This window comes from Prionailurus bengalensis, chromosome C1, assembly GCF_016509475.1.
Source record: "Prionailurus bengalensis isolate Pbe53 chromosome C1, Fcat_Pben_1.1_paternal_pri, whole genome shotgun sequence".
NCBI classification, from domain to species: Eukaryota; Metazoa; Chordata; class Mammalia; order Carnivora; family Felidae; genus Prionailurus; species Prionailurus bengalensis.
In genome coordinates this window covers 6,854,327-6,874,147 of record NC_057345.1, presented here as the reverse complement: position 1 = coordinate 6,874,147, position 19,821 = coordinate 6,854,327, and the positions used below count along the sequence as shown (strand labels likewise).

Here is a 19,821-nt window from a genome sequence, read left to right as displayed (position 1 = left end):
AGAAGAAAAGTCCAAACGACACCTGAGGGCGTTACGAATCAATCTTTATACCAGATTTCATCTGTAGGTCAGTGTAATTTCAAAATTACCTAGTGGTTTGTGGTAAGTTGCATTCAGAGACATCCTGCTGCCGAGGGTCCGGTTTTGCTGTTGGGAGTCTACGAGTGGCCCGGAGCTGATGGTTGAATTTATGTCAAGCTTTTCTGTGTAATATGTGCATCTTTGACTTTTTTCCTTATTGTTCCGTCTTTATTCTTTCCTGCATTACTGACATGGGTTTATCTTTTCTCCCTTTAGAGAGTTTTGAGGTGACAGTCACCAAAGAAGGTGATAAAGGGTTCTTTCTATCCCTCCTATGAATATTAACCCACTAACTTTGTTTATAAAATTGGGAATCAGCCCTTAAACAGAAGAAACTGTCATGCTATTTTACCCTGATTTTTTCTCCTACTTTGTTTCTATTTTTAAATATATTGATGGAAATTGTATGTAACCAAACCCTTGGTTAGAAATATCTAGAAATCAGACATCCATTTGAACTGTTCGGATAATACTGTACATTTGTTTCTTAATTGAACTTAAGAGATTCACTTTGCAACCATTTTCTAGGAGTTGTAATTTTGGAAGAGTGCAGCCTTATTTTTACATGAAATACGTTTTTTTTTTGAACATCTACGTATACATCAAAAGACTTAATGTTCTCCCACCGACAAGAATGGAAACCTAGATTTCACCCCTCATTAAGCTTGTGAGCCAACTTCCAGGTGCTGATGTCCTGATGTCCCCAGGCAGGCTTGTTTCGCAGGTCTGATAGGCTAGCTTTGGAAACCAAGGCAAGTCTAGCAAATCCCTCCCTGTGATGGAACCGATCTTCATAGTAAACCATAGCTGTTGAAATGGATGCCTGAAAAGTTGGTATTTCTACCTTTCTCATTTAGTAGTTTGTTTTGATTCCCTAATTTTAGCCAGGCTCATTGCACAGGAAGACTTGTTTCTTTTGACTTTTTTTTTTTTTTTGACAGAATTTCTGTAATTACGGTGCTGAACCTTTTATGTTACCCTCCTTCCTCTCTCGACACTTAACTGCATTTTAGCCTTCTCTCTGGTCCAAATCAAAATCGCTGCCCGGCTGTCCCCAGTAGCTGGGGACAGTTTCTCTGCGTTACCAGGCCATGGCTGTTTGCTAACGAGACCACTTTTACCCTGGAGCCGTCCTAATAAGTACTCCTGTGAAATGCCTGTCTATGTTTTCTCTTTTTCTCTTTTGTATTCCTGCATGAATGGATGCAAAGTTAAGCAAGTTGCTTGGAAAGCGAGAACATGCTTCTTTTTACTAAAGCCCCAGAACTTATCCCTGTCCAAGCACAGTGCCCTTGCTTTGTCCACAGACCCTCTAAACCCCTGGCTGCCGAACTGTTGTCATTTCTTTTCTGGGGGGGAGGTATGGGAAGGGGGAGGGGAGCACGCAGACTCCGGGCGGCAGAAACTCTAACCTGCGCTGCTTTGACTCCCTAGGTGAGATTTGTGGATTTAAAATTCATGGGCAGAATGTCCCCTTTGATGCAGTGGTAGTGGATAAGTCCACTGGCGAGGGAATAATTCGCTCAAAAGAGAAACTGGACTGTGAACTACAGAAAGACTACACATTCACCATCCAGGCCTATGACTGCGGCCAGGGGCCGGATGGCGCCAACGCGAAAAAGTCTCATAAGTAAGTAAGCTGATCAGAGAGAGCGCGTGCGAAGAAAGCAGTGCTGACCCTTGCTTTCTTTCTGTGTCCCCGAGACTTTCTGTGTTCTTAGAGATGAGGCAGAAGGTATTTCTGGCTCTCCACCGAAATTGTAAGCTCCTTGAGGATAGGAATCCTGTCTGTTTATTACCCTGCAGCATTAGTTGTCGAATAAGCAAATGAATGGGCAGTTTTATCCCACCCAGCACTCTAATGACAGAAACTAGAGCTCTACACTGAAAATTGGGAAAGCTCATTTTTTCCTCCAGGAGGATATTTTGTTGTTAGGTTTCTTTTTCCTGCAAATTCAAAAGGCAGGGCATTCATTCACGCTGGTGGGAGCGGGCTGACTTTGGCGCCCCATCCTGGACGTGTTCATATCCATATCCTTTGAGAACTGCTGGTGGAACAGACAGGACTCTGAACTAGACCTGGATTTAGAATTCCAGTCTTTTCTCCGCCATTTTCTGTCCCTTCGGCACGGGGCAAGTTTCGTCTTGTTGAGTCTCGGTTTCTACTTGGCTCCTGGGCTAGGGAGAGAGGGGCCCGCTGCCACGAGACCCATCGTGAGGGTCAGGAGGATGAGCGGCGTTGGGTGTGGAGGGTCTTGGTGCACACCGGGGGTGCTGAGTGCCAGAGAACTACTCCTCATCCTTTTCACACCGTGCGATATCACTGTTGTCCTTGAAAAAGCCTTCTGTGAGTCAGAGATCCTGTCTGAGTCAGAAACACGCCCGGATCAATAGCCCTGAGACTGACCCTTTCCTCTCTTTGTAGCCAAGTCTGTGGTGCCTTAGTTTTCTCATGCCCAAGATGGGGAGGTGGAAGGGCAGCACGGGGTCGGCCAGGGAGGGAGCATTGAGGTCGCTTGGAGGACCTTCGTTTGTTGGATCAGTTAGTGGGTCATGGGCAACAGTGGGCTGCGAGCCGTCTCCATTCCCTAGAAGCAGGACAGGATTGGTTTCCATGCTCCTGATCAGACTCCCCATCCACGTTTCCCATCTTCTGTGTCTTACTCCTTCTTCCTTTGGGTCTAATTGTGTCTGATCTAGTTTATCTCCCTTCTGCATGCCCTGTCCCGTATTGTCCAGAAAACCCCAAGTCTCCAAGTCTCTTATTTTACTGCCTCTTTTTTTTTTTTTTTTTTTTTTTTTACCAGCTGTCTTACTCCTAGGACCTGGAAGAATCAACTTAAATTCCTATTTTAACTTTCTGAAGTCCTCTCCATGCTAAAATAACAACAGTGACTAGTGTAATTTTTTTCTCCATCATACAAACTTCATGAAATAAGATACTAGCAAAAGGAAACATAAAAATGGGGCAGAACTGGTGTACTTTGGGTTAAAAAAACAAACCGAACACACAGCTTTTTGTCTTCTTCCAGAGCAACTGTCCATATTCAGGTGAACGATGTGAACGAATATGCACCTGTGTTCAAGGAGAAGTCCTACAAAGCGACCGTCATCGAGGGGAAGCAGTATGACAGCATCCTGAGGGTGGAGGCCGTGGACGCTGACTGCTCCCCCCAGTTCAGCCAGATATGCAGCTATGAAGTCGTCACTCCAGACGTGCCGTTTGCTATCGACAAAGATGGTGAGTCAGAGGAACAGGCCTTCCTCACCAAGGTGACGGTCCATTGGCAGTTCTGCACGTCGGCGAAACTCAGATTGGAGACCGGCTTCATCCATCCCTTCAGGATGCTGTAACAAAGTACCATGAGCTGGGGGCTCAAACAGTAAACAGTTTGCACTGTTCCGGAGGCTGGGAGACCGGGATCAAGGTGCTGGCAGATTCAGTGTCTGATGAGGACCCGAGTCCCGGTTCCCAGGTGGCCATCTTCTCCCTGCGTCCTCACATAGCGGGGAGAGAGCCCTCTGGGATCCCGGTATGGGGGCCCCACACTCACGACTTCATCTAACCCTCAGTTCCTCCCCTAGGCACCACCTCCTAATATCACATTGGGGGTTAGGACTTCAGCATTCAGATTTGGAGGGGACAAGTATTCATTTCATAGCAGAGACCTAATGGTGTGTGAGTTTCAGATAAATATTTTTTCACTCTGTCCCCTGAAAGCCTTTTTGTTGGCACCTGAAGTCATGGGTTCTTTTTTTGGGCGCCCTATTTTTGCTTCTTCCGCCAAGGTCTAATAAAAAACCCCCCACCTGACATGTTTTTAATCTGTACCTTCTCACTTCTCTATCAAAGTGCATCTGAAAAGACTGACCTTTAGTTGGTCTGTCTTCTGCTCTCCATTCGATTTGGATCTTCTGTCTCATCTTGAAGACGAAGGTTTCTGCCTTACTGCCAGGTGCTCCAGTCCTTTGTAATTGAGCAGAATGAACTCATGCTGGAGCTCAGCTTTTTTTTTATTAGGTTATGGCCTCTTGATGGTGATGCAGTGTCTCTGTTGTTAATGCACAGTCCAGAATCTTTGATGAAATTACGGACATTGCAAACACTTTGCAGACGTCTGTACCCGTATTCAGAAGCAGGCTTCTGTTCTAGTAGGTGGGGGTAGGGAATCTCTGTCTCTTCCTGTCTCTGTGACACACACACACACACACACACACACACACACACACACACAGAGTAAATCTTTGAGCAAGAAATATTTAATGCAGCTTCATCTAGTATTTAGTATTTGAAGTACTGAAATTACTTTTCTTTATTCTTTCATATATTAACTACTTAATCTTAAAGCACATGTAAAACCAAAGAAGAAAAACTATAAGAATAAATGGAGGTTGAATTGTGTAGATTCATTCCTTCTGTTTCAACAGCCCTTAAAGATGGATTTAGTATGCGTTCAAGCGCCGGAAAGCAAGACCAAGCATTAATTATCTCGAGCATCAGTTTGATTTCCGTGTCCGTGTTTATAACACTTAGAACGCATGTACTTTGTTTTTTGTGTTTTTATTTAAAAAAAATATTTTAATGTTTATTTATTTTTGAGAGAGAGAGAGAGACAGACTGTGACTGGGGAAGGGGCAGAGAGAGAGGGAGACACAGAATCGCAAGCAGGCTCCAGGCTCTGAGCTTTCAGCACAGAGCCCGATGCGGGGCTCGAACTCATGAACCATGAGATCATGACCTGAGCCAAAGTCAGATGCTTAACTGACTGAGCCACCCAGGTGCCCCAGAGCAGGTGTGCTTTGTGTTTCGGCACAACTTTGCCTTCTCACTGTTGTTTGTTTCCCCTCTGGAAGGTTACATAAAAAACACAGAGAAGCTAAACTATGGGAAAGAACACCAGTACAAGCTGACCATCACCGCCTACGACTGCGGGAAGAGAAGGGCAGCGGAAGACGTCTTGGTGAAGGTCAGCGTCAAGCCCACCTGCACCCCCGGGTGGCAAGGTGAGCTTCATTCTCCTTTCTGCTCTCACACCTGTTCTGACACGTCACATACCAGAGGGCCTAAAGTGTGAGTCTTCCTCCTTCCTTCCCTCCTTCCCTCCTTCCCTCCTTCCCTCCTTCCCGGATTTGTGGACCCACACAGGATGGAACAAGAGGGTCGAGTATGAGCCTGGCACGGGCTCTTTGGCCCTCTTCCCAAATGTGCACCTGGAGACGTGCGACGAACCCGTGGCCTCAGTGCAGGCGACGGTAGAGCTGGAGACCGGCCACATCGGGAAAGGCTGTGACCGTGACACCTACTCTGAGCAGTCTCTTCACCGGCTGTGTGGTAAGGGGGCCTGGTGGTCTTCGGTGAGGGCGAGAGACACCCTTTCAGATGGAAGAGAGTGTGTGTGTTGGCGGTGGGGAGGGGGGGTTTGTTTATAACCCTAAACCGGAACAGACTCTGACTTTCTGACACGGCTGTTACTGCCTTGGCTGATTGTCATGCTGGATGGGCTTCAGGAGGTACATAAACCCCTTTACAGCCTGTTCAGAGTGTTACATGCGTGTGCATTTTAGGAGCCGGTGATGCGAGGAAAGTGTTTCTGACATATGTTGAGGATAATCAAAAGAGAGGGATTATGTAAGTAGAGTGAGTTTGAAATGAGTGAAATGCTCAGTGAATGTCCTTGCACCTAAGGACTGAAGAAAAAAATACAGATAAAGCACAGATAGCTTTTGGCAAACGCGAAGTAGAAAGCCGAAACTACGGACACTCACGTCTCATTCTGAGTCTCAGCAGATTGTTTACCACAAACATTAGGTGAAATCCAGAGACCCCGTGGTTACGAATCCCATCAAAGCCTTGCCCTCCGTCTTCACCAATAGTTGTGGGTGTTTTTCTGGTTTATCTGAATGAGGTAGAGGTGAGGTATGGATGCCTGTCGTGGAAAATGCTGAGGAAGAGTGTGCCGCTTGGCCAGCAACGAAACCCCCGTAACTGAAATGAGCTGTCCGTGCTCAGAGGGTATTTTGTGCCTCAGGAGCTACTTGGCGTCAGCTCTGCGGGAGGTGTTTTCCCGTGTCCCCGTCTTTCCACCGGCCTGAGACAGCCTGTAGGATTGAGCACCTAGATTTCTTACATAACTGGAATATGCAAAACGAAAGAGTTTATCCTCTGCTGGCTTATCCTAATGGTTAATATTCTCCGTGTTGCCTGACTCTGGGTCCAAATAGTCACGTACTGAAATCTACATGGAAGGTGAGAGGTCTGGGACATATTTTAAACTATGTACGTTTAAGTGTAACGTTTAAGATTTATTTTCTCTCTCCAGTGCCATGATTCTTTATGGCATTAAGTGAACATTTTCTCAGCAGAACAGTTTACAGTTAGGAAGGAGGAATGGGAAGAATTTCCCCCATGAGTGCTTCCTGCACATTCTACATTTCTGTATGTTTCCTTCATTCAGTGTGCCCATCAGGCCCACCAACGAGGTGGTGTTGACCTCATTTTTACTGAGGAATTCAGTTGGGAGAGGAGGGGGAGAAGTTCTCGCTTTTAGGAAGAAAGGGGCAGGCACTGGCATTTGACCGAGGTCGTATGTGAGGTCATGCTGCTCCTAGGAACAGAGGACCAGGTGACGGGGAGAGCTCCCAAAGTCTTCTTCCGTGGGCACATTTAAAAGAAAAATGAGCTTGGCAGTGTGTAACGACAGCTGGAGATTTTTTTCATGTTCCTTGGTTCACTGATTCCATTTCTAGGAATTGATGCTAAGGGAATAATCGTGGATCACACAGAGGTCCTCGTGAAGGCAGGGTTTGTCATAGAAAAGAGTGGGGACAGTCTCAGTGTTTGCCAAGGAGATCAGTTAAATAAGTCACAGTATATCGGTGCAGTGAAATGCTCAGACATTTAAAAATATGCTATAGAAAAATATTAATGGGAATGTGTGTACCTTTATACATCGTAGGGCTCTATTTTTTATAATGTGTATATTCGTAGAGAAAAGACTGGAAGTGTTTACACCCAGGTGTTAATAGTGGATACATTTGGGGGGTGCCTGGATGCCTCAGTTGGTTGGGCATCCTGCTCTTGATATCTGTTCAGGTCTCGATCTCAGGGTTGTGAGTTCAAGCCCCATGTTGGGCTCCACGCTGGGTAGAAAGCCAACTTAAAAAAATTTTTTTTTTAAATAGTGGATATATTTGGGTGGGATTACAAGTAATGCTTTCTTCCTTTTATCCTTTCTTTAAAGTTTGTTGTTGTTTTTTTTTTTTGAGGCAGAGAGAACAAGAGGGGGAAGGGCAGAGAGAGGGAGAGAGAGAATTCCGAGCAGGCTCCATGCTCTCCGTGCAGAGCCCAGTGCAGGGCTCGATCTCATGAACCATGGGATCATGAACTGAAATCAAGAGCTGGATGCTCAACCAACTGAGCCACGCAGGCACCCCCTTTTTTCCTTTAAGCACAAATATCCACAGTTATTATTTATGATTAAAAAAATATAAAAACCCTTATTTTTAAGGAACATAAGCAGAAGCTAGCAAATTGTGTAACCGGAAGATAGGATGTTGCCCTTAGTGTGGCCTCGAGACTCTTCTACCTTCCGAGTCCTTCGCGTTGTGCGTATTAAGTGTTACCGTGTCGGCTTAGGCGCTGCGTCTGGCACCACCGAGCTGCTCCCGTCCCCAAGTGGGTCCTTGAACTGGACTGTCGGCCTCCCCACTGACAACGGCCACGACAGTGACCAGGTCTTCGAGTTCAACGGCACCCAAGCAGTGAGGATCCCAGATGGTGTCGTTTCTGTCAACCCGAAAGAGCCTTTTACGATTTCTGTGTGGATGAGGCATGGGCCTTTTGGCAGGAAGAAGGAGACCATTCTCTGTAGTTCAGACAAAACAGGTAGGTTAATCTTGCAGTCAGGGCGTCGTACTTGAGTGGCCGCCGCGGTGGTCGCTGGAAGCAAGACCCCCTATTCTTCCCCGAAAGGCTCCTGGTGACACGCATTTTTCTGTGTTCTATGCTAGGGCTCTCCGTCCTCAAGATACTGTACTGCCGTTTGGTGGTTAGTTTTACTCCGTGAGTTGGGCCCCACTTCTCAGTAAAACCCAAGTGTATCTGTTTCTAAACCCTGCCTTGGCCCGACTAGAGAGTTCATTTATGCAGATAAATGATAGAACCGTGTCTTCAAAATCCATTAAGGAAATAGCTTTTATTTCTCCTTTGGGTATTAAGTTGGCAGCTTACCAGGAGGATTTCTCTCGGCAGACATGAACCGGCACCATTATTCACTCTACGTCCACGGCTGCCGCCTCACTTTCCTCCTCCGTCAGGATCCTTCAGAAGAGAAGAAATACAAACCTGCAGAATTCCACTGGAAATTGAATCAGGTCAGTGCCTGGAAAACTCACGGGTTTATGACCTTTCAGAGAGTATAACTAGGTATTGCAGCTTCATACAGGGCCAGCTATTTATGGGCAGTGTATATTTATATTTATGAATAAATATAAAAATATAAAAAAATTTTTGCAATGTATGTAGACACTTTGGGCACAGTTCTGTTACAGTAACTATAGTCTTTTTTCTTATTTTTATTTTTTTATTTTTTAAACATTTATTTTTGAGACAGAGAGAGACAGAGCATGAACGGGGGAGGGTCACAGTGAGAGGGAGACACAGAATCCGAAACAGGCTCCAGGCTCTGAGCTGTCAGCACAGAGCCCGACTCGGGGCTAGAACTCACGGACCGCGAGATCATGACCTGAGCCGAAGTCGGACGCTTAACCGGTTGAGCCACCCAGGCGCCCCGAGTACCTATAGTCTTAATGTACATATTTAGTTTTTTCTGATGACGTTTAAAAACAACCTTATTATATTACTTGTGGGTTATAGGATAGCAAATAAATCCTTTGAACTCCTTTCCTCTGAAAGCCTACGTTTTTCATTTTATACGTTTGTATTTGACACATCCAGTATTAATATAAAGAAATTATATGCTTTATTCAAAATACTGTGTTGTAGTTTATTGAAATTTGCAGCACTTGATGAAAAATTGGGATTGAGACCCTTGTATTTGTTTATTCATTATTTAAAGCCTTGCCTCCCAAATTGTGCCAAGGAGCCCCCGGGTTGCTTCAGCAGATTTAGGGGTGCCGTGGGATATTTTAGACTGTCAGAGAGCCAGCAATCTTGACATCTTTCAGAAACCACACAAACTACCAGCTTGAGGGAGTTTACAGTGTCACCATTAGGTCACGTTACATCCCTTTTGATGATAGCATATCTTTTGCAAAGCTGCTTTCCCAATAGTTTCTGTGATAAAAAGCAAGTATCACGTGAAAAACAATTGGTGCATTTCAGGAAACAAGGGGGCGCTGTAAACTGAGGAAACCTTTCCTTTAAAATCACAGCAGATCGTTTCTTTTCTTTTTTTATATTAGAAAGCAAGAGAGCGTGTGCACAAGGGGCGGAGGGAGAGGGAGAGAATTTTTTTTTTTAATTCACATTAGTTAACGTATAATGTAATAATGGTTTCAGGAGTAGGATTTAGTGATCCGTCACTTACATAGAACACCAGTGCTCATCCCAACAAGTGCCCTCCTTAATGCCCATCGCCCCACCCTCCTCCCCTCCAGCAACCCTCAGTTTGTTCTCTGTATTTAAGTCTCTTATGGTTTGACTCCCTCTCTGTTTTTATCTTATTTTTCCTTCCTTTCCCCTATGTTCATCTGTCCTGTTCTTTAAATTCCAAATACTAGTGAAATCCTATGATACTTGTCTTTCTCTGACTTCTTTCACATAACTTTCTCTGACTTCTTTCTTTTTGATTGCTGAGTGATATTCCATTGTGTATATAAACCACCTTTCTTCATCCATTCATCGGTTGATGGACATTTGGGCTCTCTCCATAATTTGCCTATTGTTGATAGTGCTGCTATAAACATTGGGATGCATGTGTACCTTTGAATCAGTGTTTTTGTATCCTTTGGATAAATACCCAGTAGTGGCAGTTGCTGGGTCATAGGGTAATTCTATTTTTAATTTTTTGGGGAACCTCCATACTGTTTTCCAGAGTGGCGGCCCCAGTTTGCATTCCACCAACAGTGCAAAAGTGTTCTCTTTTCTCCACATCCTCGTCAACGTCTTTCCTGAGTTGTTAATTTTAGCCATTCTTACAGGTGTGAGGTGGTATCTCATTATGGTTTTGATTTGTATTTCCCTGGTGATGAGTGATGTTGAGCATCTTTTCATGTGTGTATTAACTATTTGGGTGTCTTCTTTGGAAAAGTGTCTTTTTGTGTTTTCTGCCCATTTCTTCAATGGATTATTTGTTTTTTGGGTGTTGAGTTTGATAAGTTCTTTATAGATTTTAGATAGTAGCCCTTTATCTGATATGTCATTTGCAAAGATCTTCCCTTGTTCTGTAGGTTTGTTGTTTCCTTCACTGTGCAGCTTTTTATCTTGATGAGGTCCCAGTAGTTCATTTTTGCTTTTGTTTCCCTTGCTTCTAGAGACATGTCTAGTAAGAAGTTGCTGTGGCCTAGGTCAAAGAGGTTGCTGCCTGTTTCTTTTTAAACTTTAAAAAAAAAGTGTTTATTTATTTATTTTGAGACAGAAAACAGGTGGGTGGGAGAGGGGCAGAAGGGGAGAGAGAGAGAGAGAGAGAAAGAGAAAGAGAAAGAGAAAGAGAACCCCAAGCAGACTCTGTTCCAGCAGCACAGAGCCTGACATGGGGCTCAATCTCATGAATCTAGAGATCGTGACCTGAGGCGAAACCAAGAGTTAGACGCTTAACCCACCGAGCCACCCAGCCCTCCTCCCAAATTTTTTTAACTTTTTTTTTTTTTTTTTAATGTTTACTCCTCTAGGATTTTGATGGTTTCCTATCTTACATTTAGGTCTTTGATCCATTTTGAGTTTATTTTTGTGTCTGGTGTAAGGAAGTGGTCCAGGTTCATTCTTCTGCATGTCGCTGTCCAGTTTTCCCAACACCATTTGCTGAAGAGACTGTCTTTATTCCATTGGATATTCTCTCCTGCTTTATTGAAAAGTAGTTGGCCATACATTTGTGGATCCATGTCTGGGTTCTCTAGTCTGTTCCACTGATCTCTGTGTCTGTTTTTGTGCCAGTACCATACTCTCTTAATTACAGCTTTGTAATGTAGTTTCAAGTCTGGAATTGTGATGCCTCCAGTTTCGGTTTTCTTTTTCAACATTACTTGGGCTATTCAGGGTCTTTTCTGGTTCCATACAAATTTTAGGATTGTTTGTTCTAGCTCTGTGAAGAATGCTGGTATTCTTTTGATAGGGATTGTACCGAATGTATAGATTGCTTTGGGTAGTATAGACATCTTAAGAACATTTGTTCTTCTAATCCATGAGCATGGATTGTTTTCCCATTTCTTTGTATCTTCGCCAGTTTGTTTCATAAGCATTCTGTAGTTGTTTTTTGCTTTTTTCTTTTAGAGAGGGAGCGTGAGCAGGGGAGAGGGGCAGAGAGGGGCAGAGAGAATCTTTTATCTATCTATCTATCTATCTATCTATCTATCTATCTATCTATTTTTTAGACACACACACACACACACACACACACACACAGAATCCGAAGAAAGCTCCAGTCTCTGAACTGTCAACACAGAGCCCGATGCGGGGCTCAAACTCACAAACCATAAGATCATGACCCATGCCGAAGTCGGACATTTAACCGACTGAGCCACCCAGGTACCCCAGCCTTCTATAGTTTTTAGAGGACAGATCTTTTATCTCTTTGGTTAGGTTTATTCCTAAGTATCTTATGGTTTTTTGTGCAGTTGTAAATGGGCTTGATTCCTTGATTTCTCTTTCTGCTGCTTCATTTATTGGTGTATAGAAATGCAACAGATTTCTGTATGTTGATTTTATATCCTGCGACTTTGCTGAATTCATGCATCAGTTCTACCGGGTTTTTTTGCAAGGGTGGGGTATCTTTCGGGTTTTCTACGTAGAGTATCATGTTGTCTGTGAAGAATGAAAGTTTGACTTCTTCCTTGCCAGTTGGGATGCCTTTTATTTCTTTGTGTTGTCTGATTGCTGAGGCCAGGACTTCCAGTATTGTGTTGAACAACAGTGGTGACAGCGGCCATCCCTGTCCTGTTCCTGACCTTAGGAGGAAAGCTCTCAGTTTTTCCCCATTGAGGAGGATATTAGCTGTGGGTCTTTTGTGTATGGCCTTTATGATATTGAGGTATGTTACTTCTATCCCTACTTCCTTGAGGGTTTTTATCAAGAAAGGATGCTGTATTTTGTCAAATGCATTTTCTGCATCTATTGAGAGGACCATGTGGTTCTTATCCTTTCTTTCATTAATGTGTGTATCACGTTGATTTATTTGGGGATATTGAACCACCCCTGCAGCCCAGGAATAAATCCCCCTTGATCTTGGTGAATAATCCTTTTGATGTTTTGTTGGATTCGATTTGCTAGTATCTTGTTGAGAATTTTTGCATCCATGAGGGAAATTGGTTTGATAATTCTCCTTTTTAGTGGGGTCTTTGGTTTTGGAATCAATGTAATACTGGCCTCCTAGAATGAGTTTGGAAGTTTTTCTTCCATTTCTACTTTTTTGGAACAGTTTCAAAAGAATAGGTATTAACTCTTCTTTAAATGTTTGAATTTCCCTGGGAAGCCATCCAGCCCTGGACTCTTGTTCATTGAGAGATTTTTGATTAGTGATTCAATTCTCTTACTGGTTATGGGTCTGTTCAAAATTTTTATTTCTTCGCATTTCAGTTTTGGTAGTTTATATGTTTCTAGGAATTTATCCATTTGTTCTCAATTGCCCAGTTTGTTGACATAGAGTTACTCATAATATTCTCTTATTATTGTTTGTATTTCTGTGGTGTTGGTTGTGATGTCTCCTCTTTCATTTGTGATTTTATTTATTTGGGTCCTTTTTCTTTTTTATAAATCTTGCCAGGGATTTATTGATTTTGTTAATTCTCTCACAGAACCAGCTCCTGGTTTTGTTGCTCTGTTCTCCTGTTTTGTTTTGTTTTGTTTTTCGATGTCACTGATTTTTTTTTTTTAATGTTTATTTTTGAGGGAGAGAGGCAAACAATTTGAGTTGGGGAGGGGGAGAGAGAAGGAGACACAGAATCAGAAGCAGGCTCCAGGCTCCGAGCCGTTAACACAGAGCCCGACGTGGGGCTTGAACTCACAAACCGCGAGATCATGAACTGAGCCGAAGGTGGACGCTTAACTGACTGGGACACCCAGGCGCCCCTCGATATCATTGATTTCTGCTCTAATCTTTATTATTTCCCTTCTTCTGCTGGTTTTGGGCTTTATTTGCTGTTCTTTTTCCAGCTCCTTTAGGTGTAAGTTTAGGCTGTGTATTTGAGACATTTCTTCCTTCTTTAGAAAGACCTGAATTGCAACATACTTCCCTCTTAGGACTGCCTTTGCTGCATCCCAGAGGTTTTAGACTGTTGTATTTTCATTTTCATTGGCTTCCATATACTTTTTAAGTTCTTTAGTTTCCTGGTTAACCCATTCATTCTTAAGTAGGATGTTCTTTAACCTCCAAGTATTTGTGGTCTTTCCAAATTTTTTCTTGTGGTTGATTTCAAGGCTCATAGCATTGTGGTCTGAAAATATGCATGGTATGATCTCGATCTTTTTATACTTGTTGAGGATTGATTTGTGACCCAGTATGTGATCTGTTCTGGAGAATGTTCCATGTGCACTCGAGAAGAATGTGCATTCTGCTGCTTTAGGATGAAATGTTCTGAAAATATCGGTTAAGTCCATCTGGTCCAGTGTGTCATTCAAAGCTGTTGTTTCCTTGATTTTCTGCTTAGGTGATCTGTCTGCTGCTGTAAGTGGGGTATTAAAGTTCCCTACTGTTATTGTATTGTTATCAATGTGGTTCTTTATGTTTGTTATTGATTTATATATTTGGGTGTTCTCAAGTTGAGGGCATAAATATTTACCATTGTCAGGACTTGTTTGTGGATAGGCCCCTTAATTATGATGTAATGCCCTTCTCTCGTTGTAGTCTTTGTTTTAAAGTTTAATTTGTCTGGGGGCACTCGGGTGGCTCAGTCGGTTAAGTGTCCGGGTTCAACTCAGGTCGTGATCTCACAGTCCGTGTGTTCAAGCCCCACTGACAGCTCAGAGCGTAGAGCCTGCTTCGGATTCTGTGTCTCCCTCTCTCCCTGCCTCTCCCCAACTCGCGCAGGCTCGCTCTCTCTCTCTCTCTCTCTTAAAAATAAACATTTAAAAATTTTTTTCTCAATAAATAAAATAAAGTTTAATTTGTCTGATATAAGTATGGCTATTCTGGGTTTCTTTTGACATCCATTAGCATGATAGATGGTTCTCCATCCCCTCACTTTCATAATTTTTTTTTTCAAGTTTATTTATTTTGAGAGAGCGAGAGGGAGCAAGCAGGGAGGGGCAGAGAGAGGGGGGACAGAGGATCTGAAGTAGGCTCTGTGCTGACAGCAGAGAGCCCAATGCGGGGCTCGAACTCACAAACTGAGATCATGACCTAAGCCAAAGTTGGACACTTAACCAACTGAGCCACCCAGGCACCTCTCCATCCCCTCATTTTCAATTTGCAGATGTCTTTAGGTCTAAAATGAGTCTCTTATAGACGGCACATAGATGGATCTTGTGTTTTTATTCATTCTGATACCCTGTGTCTTTTGATAGGGGCATTTAGTCCATTTACATTCAGAGTGATTATTGAAAGATATGAATTTAGCACCATTGTGTTGCCTGTAGAGTTGGGGTTTCTGGTGATGTTCTCTGGTCCTTTCTAGTCTTTGTTGCTTTTGGTCTTTTTTGTTTTGTTTTTTTCTCCAAAGAGTCCCCCTTAAAATTTCTTGCAGGGCTGGTTTAGTGGTCACAAACTCCTTTATTTGTTTATTTTTGGTCTGGGAAGCTCTTTATTTTTCTTAAAAGTTTCTTGCAGGGCTGGCTTAGTGGTCACAAACTCCTTTATTTATTTTTTGTTTGGGAAGCTCTTTATCTTTCCTTCTATTCTGAGTGACAGCCTTGCTGGATAAAGAATTCTTGGCCGCATATTTTTTCCATTCAGCATGTTGAATATACTCTGCCACTCTTTTCTGGTCTGCCATGTTTCTGTGGACAGATTGGCTGCCAGCCTTATTTGTCTTCCCTTGTAGGTTAAGGACTTTTTTTCCCTTGCTGCTTTCATGGTTCTTTCCTTGTCTGTGTATTTTGTGAATCTGACTATGATATGCCTTGGTGATGGCTGGCTTTTGTTGAATTTAATGGGAGTTCTCTGTGCTTCTGGACGTCTGTGTCCTTCCTCAGATTAGGGAAGTTTTCAGCTATAATTTGCTCACATAAACCATCTGCCCCTTTTTCTCTCCCTTCATTTTCTGTGACTCCTAGGTTACGAATGTTATTCCTTTTTGAGTTGCTGAGTTTTCTAAGTCTTGTATTGTGATCTTTGGACTTTGTATCCTTCTTGTTTTCAGCTTCGCTATTTTTTGTAATTTTATCTTCTATGTCACTGATTCACTGCTCTGCTTCATCCATCCTCACTGTCACAGCATCCATTCGAGATTACATCTCAGTTATAACGTTATTGATTTTGGCCTAACTAGATTTTAGTTTTTTTTATCTCTACAGAGAGGGATTCTCTGGTGTCCTCCTGAGCCGAAGTCAAGAGTCAGACACTTAATGGACTGAGCCACCCGGGTACCCCTGTATTTTTATGTTTACAGCCTGTATTTGAATCAGGATCCAAATAAGGGACTGTGATTGGTTGCTATACCTTTTGAGTTTATTTTATAATCTGTAGATTTTTCTCTTCTCTCCTGAAATTTATTTGATGACAGAAATCAGGCTTTTTGTCCCAGAGTTTCCCATAGTTTAGATTTGGCTGATTGCATTGTTGTACTCCATCTAACATACATGCCACTGTCTTCTTTAGAGCCTGTAAATTGGTAGTGTGGTCTAAAGGCTTTATTGGACTTGGGTTTGGATGTTCCTGGTATGTTTAAGTTCTGTGGCATTCTGTCTCTGTCATCTGCGTTGTAGGGAATGTGTCCTGAGGAGAGATTCATGGGAACAACCTCAGTTCTTTCATGTTTGTTTAATAGTTTGTCTGTGGCTTTTATAGTGGAAGTCAGTTTGGCTGGATATGAAATCTCTGGCTCATATTTAAGATTTATAAGAACAGGGGCACCTGGGTGGCTCATTCGGTTAAGCTTTCGACCTTGGCTCAGGTCATGATCCCGCGATCCGTGGGTTTGAGCCCCACATCATACTCTGCTGACAGCCCAGAGGCTTGATCCTGCTTCAGATTCTGTGTGTGTCTCTCTCTCTCTCTCTCTCTGACTCTCCCCCGCTTGCCTTTTCTCTCTTTCTCTCTCTCTCTCTCTCTCTCTCTCTCAAAAATAAGCATTAAAAAAAAAAAGATTTACAAGAACAGAAAATTTCTCTGTCCATTGTCTTCAGACATAAGATATTGCTACTGAAGTCTGATGGCAATCTGATCTTCTTTCCCTTATAAGATACTTGGTTCTTTTGTTTGGGTGACCAAAGGATGTGTCTTTTTCTTTTTTAAAGCTAATTAATTTTATGCACGTCTTGATTGTTGGGTCTGTTTTCCCAGATATGTGGTATGCCCTTTGTTAGTATATAGTTTAAAGCAGTTTGGTACTTCAGGCAAGTTTTTGGTGTTATAGTTCTTAGCCCTCTCCCGTCATTGCTTTGCTCTTTCTTTTCTGGGGACCCTTCTTATTCTTTATCTGTATTCTACCTGTCACTTTTTACCCAAGTCATTCCTGATTCGTCAGCTCTTGTCTGAGTTGCTCTGGTCCTGATCTATGTGCTTTTGTGTTTTGTGTCACTTTCCTGACATCATTGGAGTGTTCTGAGATAATACATGATCGTTTTCATGTCTGTTGCAGGAATATCTTTCAGGTAATGCTTTCAGGGTCTGAAGGAATAGTATTCCGTCCATTTGCTTTCTTTTTCTTGAAAAGTTCATATGGGATTGAACTGTGATCCTTTTTCCTCCTCCTCATTTTTATATACAGTTACTTTTTTTGCATTCTCAAAGGAGAGAGTTGGATAGCATGACCCTTTTTCTAGTTTTAGGGCTCTGCCTCCCTCTTCTGTTACTGTCGTTAAGGCATCTCAACCGGTAAGTTTGGCCTCACCACTCTATGATATCCTCTGGATTGGAAACCCCATTGCTTTTCTCCACTACGTGTATCTCAGGGTGCACACGGGCACCGAACTGAGGAGTGTTTGGGTGTTGTCTACAGCTTTGGGCTTTGCTCTCCTGATCACCCAGTTTTCAGGGAAATTAGAAAATTATGCCAATTCTACTACTGTCTTCTCAATATTCTCAGGGACTTTTGACTAAAGTCCAAATGGACTTTCAAATACGGTGTTACTCTGCTAAACTCCCAGAAACCTGCCGTACTTTGAGAGCTAGGTGAAATATATGAAATATAATTTGCTTTCTGAAGGAGCTTTTATTATAGAACTTGTCTTAAATAGAGAAGCTAAAATTAAGATATTACCAGCCTCAAAAGTGATTTGCCATGCAATTCCTTCATTTAAAAAGGTTTCACATAATATATACATACATACAAAAATATTGTGCATATGCAGTAGGCGTATGCTGAGTGTTAGAGGTTTGGATTTTTTCTGTAATAAACTCAGGAGCAGCCACTTTTCTCTGCCGGATATTCTTTGGTAATTTCTTCATTTATTGTGATGTTTCCTGTCTAACTTTAATGGGTTCAGTTTTTTAGAATGTGTAAATTGGTTAAGCTTATTTAGAAATACAGTTTTAAAAACACGGGGAGCCTGGGTGACCCAGTCAGTTGAGCATCCCAACTTCGGCTCAGGTCATTGATCTCACGGTTCATGAGTTTGAGCCTGCATTGGGCTCTGTGCCGACAGCTCAGAGCCTGGAGCCTGTTTCGGGTTCTTTTCTCCTTCTCTCTCTCTCTGCCCCTCTCTCATTCGTGTTTTGTGTGTGTGCGCGTGCGTGCGCACTTCCTCTCAAAAATGAATAAACATTTAAAAAAATGTTTTAAGAAACAAAAACATTATCCCACTCCATCTCTTTCTCTGCCTGTCTCTGTTCTCAAGTACTTGCCTCTTCCTCTGAAGCCAAAGATCAGAGAGTGCGAGACCAAACGGACCTTGGAGGCTACCGACAGACAGCACTTTCCCTCGGCAGTGGGGGGGGGGGGGGTGGAGGTCGGGGGTGCTCATTCATGATGGGGAAGGAACACAGTTTGAGTTATCACGCCCTCTGAGCTGTATGCTCACCTATATTTAGATCATCACCTTTGAATTGAAAAAGAAAATATGTGAGTTACGGCATGGCTTATTCTGAGATGGGAGGTGATTTTCATTTTGATCCAGAAAAGGCGTGGATCTTGACAGGCTAAGCCCGCTCAGTGGGGGGCTGTCCAGCCTGCGGATACAAGAATCTCCCGGTGTCAGACTATTGGCAGAAGAGAACTGGGCCCTGTCACATGAGGAACGGGCACCTCCCCCTGGTCTGGAACGTCCTAGAGGCGATAGTGTTGCCTTGGCCCTTTTGGGTGGGATGTGGTTGAGTGAGATGTATTTTATCATTAGAGTTTTAAGAAATTCCTTTCCTTTTTCAGAAGCCATTATTCCGTATGGGTGACTTGGTCTCTGTCCCCAGTTGCACTGCTTTCATTGTCTCTGGATGTGAGGGAAGGTAGACCTTTCATTCCCTGGTTTTTCCCTTGGCCTCTCACAGGTCTGTGATGAGGAGTGGCATCACTACGTCCTCAACGTGGAGCTCCCGAGCGTGACTCTCTATGTGGACGGTGTTTCTCACGAGCCCTTCTCTGTGACCGAAGATTACCCGCTTCATCCATCCAGGATTGAAACCCAGCTCGTGGTTGGGGCTTGCTGGCAAGGTAATGGCCATTGGCACCCTCTGCTCGGCATCGGGAATTCAGTCCTGCTGCCTCATGGCCTTGGTGGTGGAAGCAGGCTCTTCTCAGGGTCTTACCCCCTTACCCTCGCTGCCTTCGTCTTTCCGTTCCTTCTCCTGGGTGTGGCCGTTCTGGGCATCTGCTGATGCCATGCTCTGGGACGCTCACTTACGGTTTGTTACAGGACTGCAGCAGACGGCACCTTCCCGGGGAACCTGGGAGGAAGCATTACTTGGAGGGAGAGTGCCATTGAGGGACTGTTGTAAATCAATCTGTTCACTGAAAAGTTCACAAAGGCAAAGAGGCCGCAGCGGACCATCAGGCACGAAACTGGGAATGTTCTTTGACCCGGAGGACTCTTCCAGAATGTTTAGTGCTAAATAACCCAACAGGAGCACCCTCCACAGGGCCGTGCTTGAAAGGACTCCACGGGAGTCCTCGGAAGTGGGATGGGGTAGGACAATGACCACTGAAGCAACAGTACCATTTATTTGTACTTTCTAAGTGGTGGGCCACATGTCCATTACTTTCCTTAACAGTAAGTCTGTGGGGAAGGAGCAGTTTTTATCCCCTTTTATAGCCAAAGGAACTGAGGCTCAGAGCCAGGGTCACCCCGCCTGGTTAATCATGGCATCTGGATTTGAAACCATAAAGTTGGTGCATTTAGGGCCTGTGGTCTGATGTGGACCCCTTCCTGGGATAATTTCTTCTTAATCTGTGAAATACAATACATAGGATTTCAAAGGCATTGGAAGAAAGTTATCATAGTACTAAAAGGTGGATCTTTTGAAATGGTAATACCTG

General features: G+C 43.4%; 1 protein-coding gene across 4 annotated transcripts in view; it reads left to right on the top strand.

The window, feature by feature from the left end:
• CLSTN1 (calsyntenin 1) overlaps positions 1–19,821 on the top strand; it is an 87,149-nt gene that overhangs the window by 56,768 nt on the left and 10,560 nt on the right. For 2 of the 4 annotated variants that reach the window (XM_043578485.1, XM_043578487.1), the window contains exons 3-10: positions 298–327; positions 1,516–1,711; positions 3,114–3,322; positions 4,936–5,085; positions 5,228–5,413; positions 7,718–7,966; positions 8,333–8,454; positions 18,837–18,999. In XM_043578485.1, coding sequence (XP_043434420.1) covers positions 298–327; positions 1,516–1,711; positions 3,114–3,322; positions 4,936–5,085; positions 5,228–5,413; positions 7,718–7,966; positions 8,333–8,454; positions 18,837–18,999 — 1,305 coding nt within the window. The remainder of the gene's footprint in view (positions 1–297; positions 328–1,515; positions 1,712–3,113; positions 3,323–4,935; positions 5,086–5,227; positions 5,414–7,717; positions 7,967–8,332; positions 8,455–18,836; positions 19,000–19,821) is intronic. The other 2 variants (XM_043578486.1, XM_043578488.1) reach the window with 1 other exon arrangement.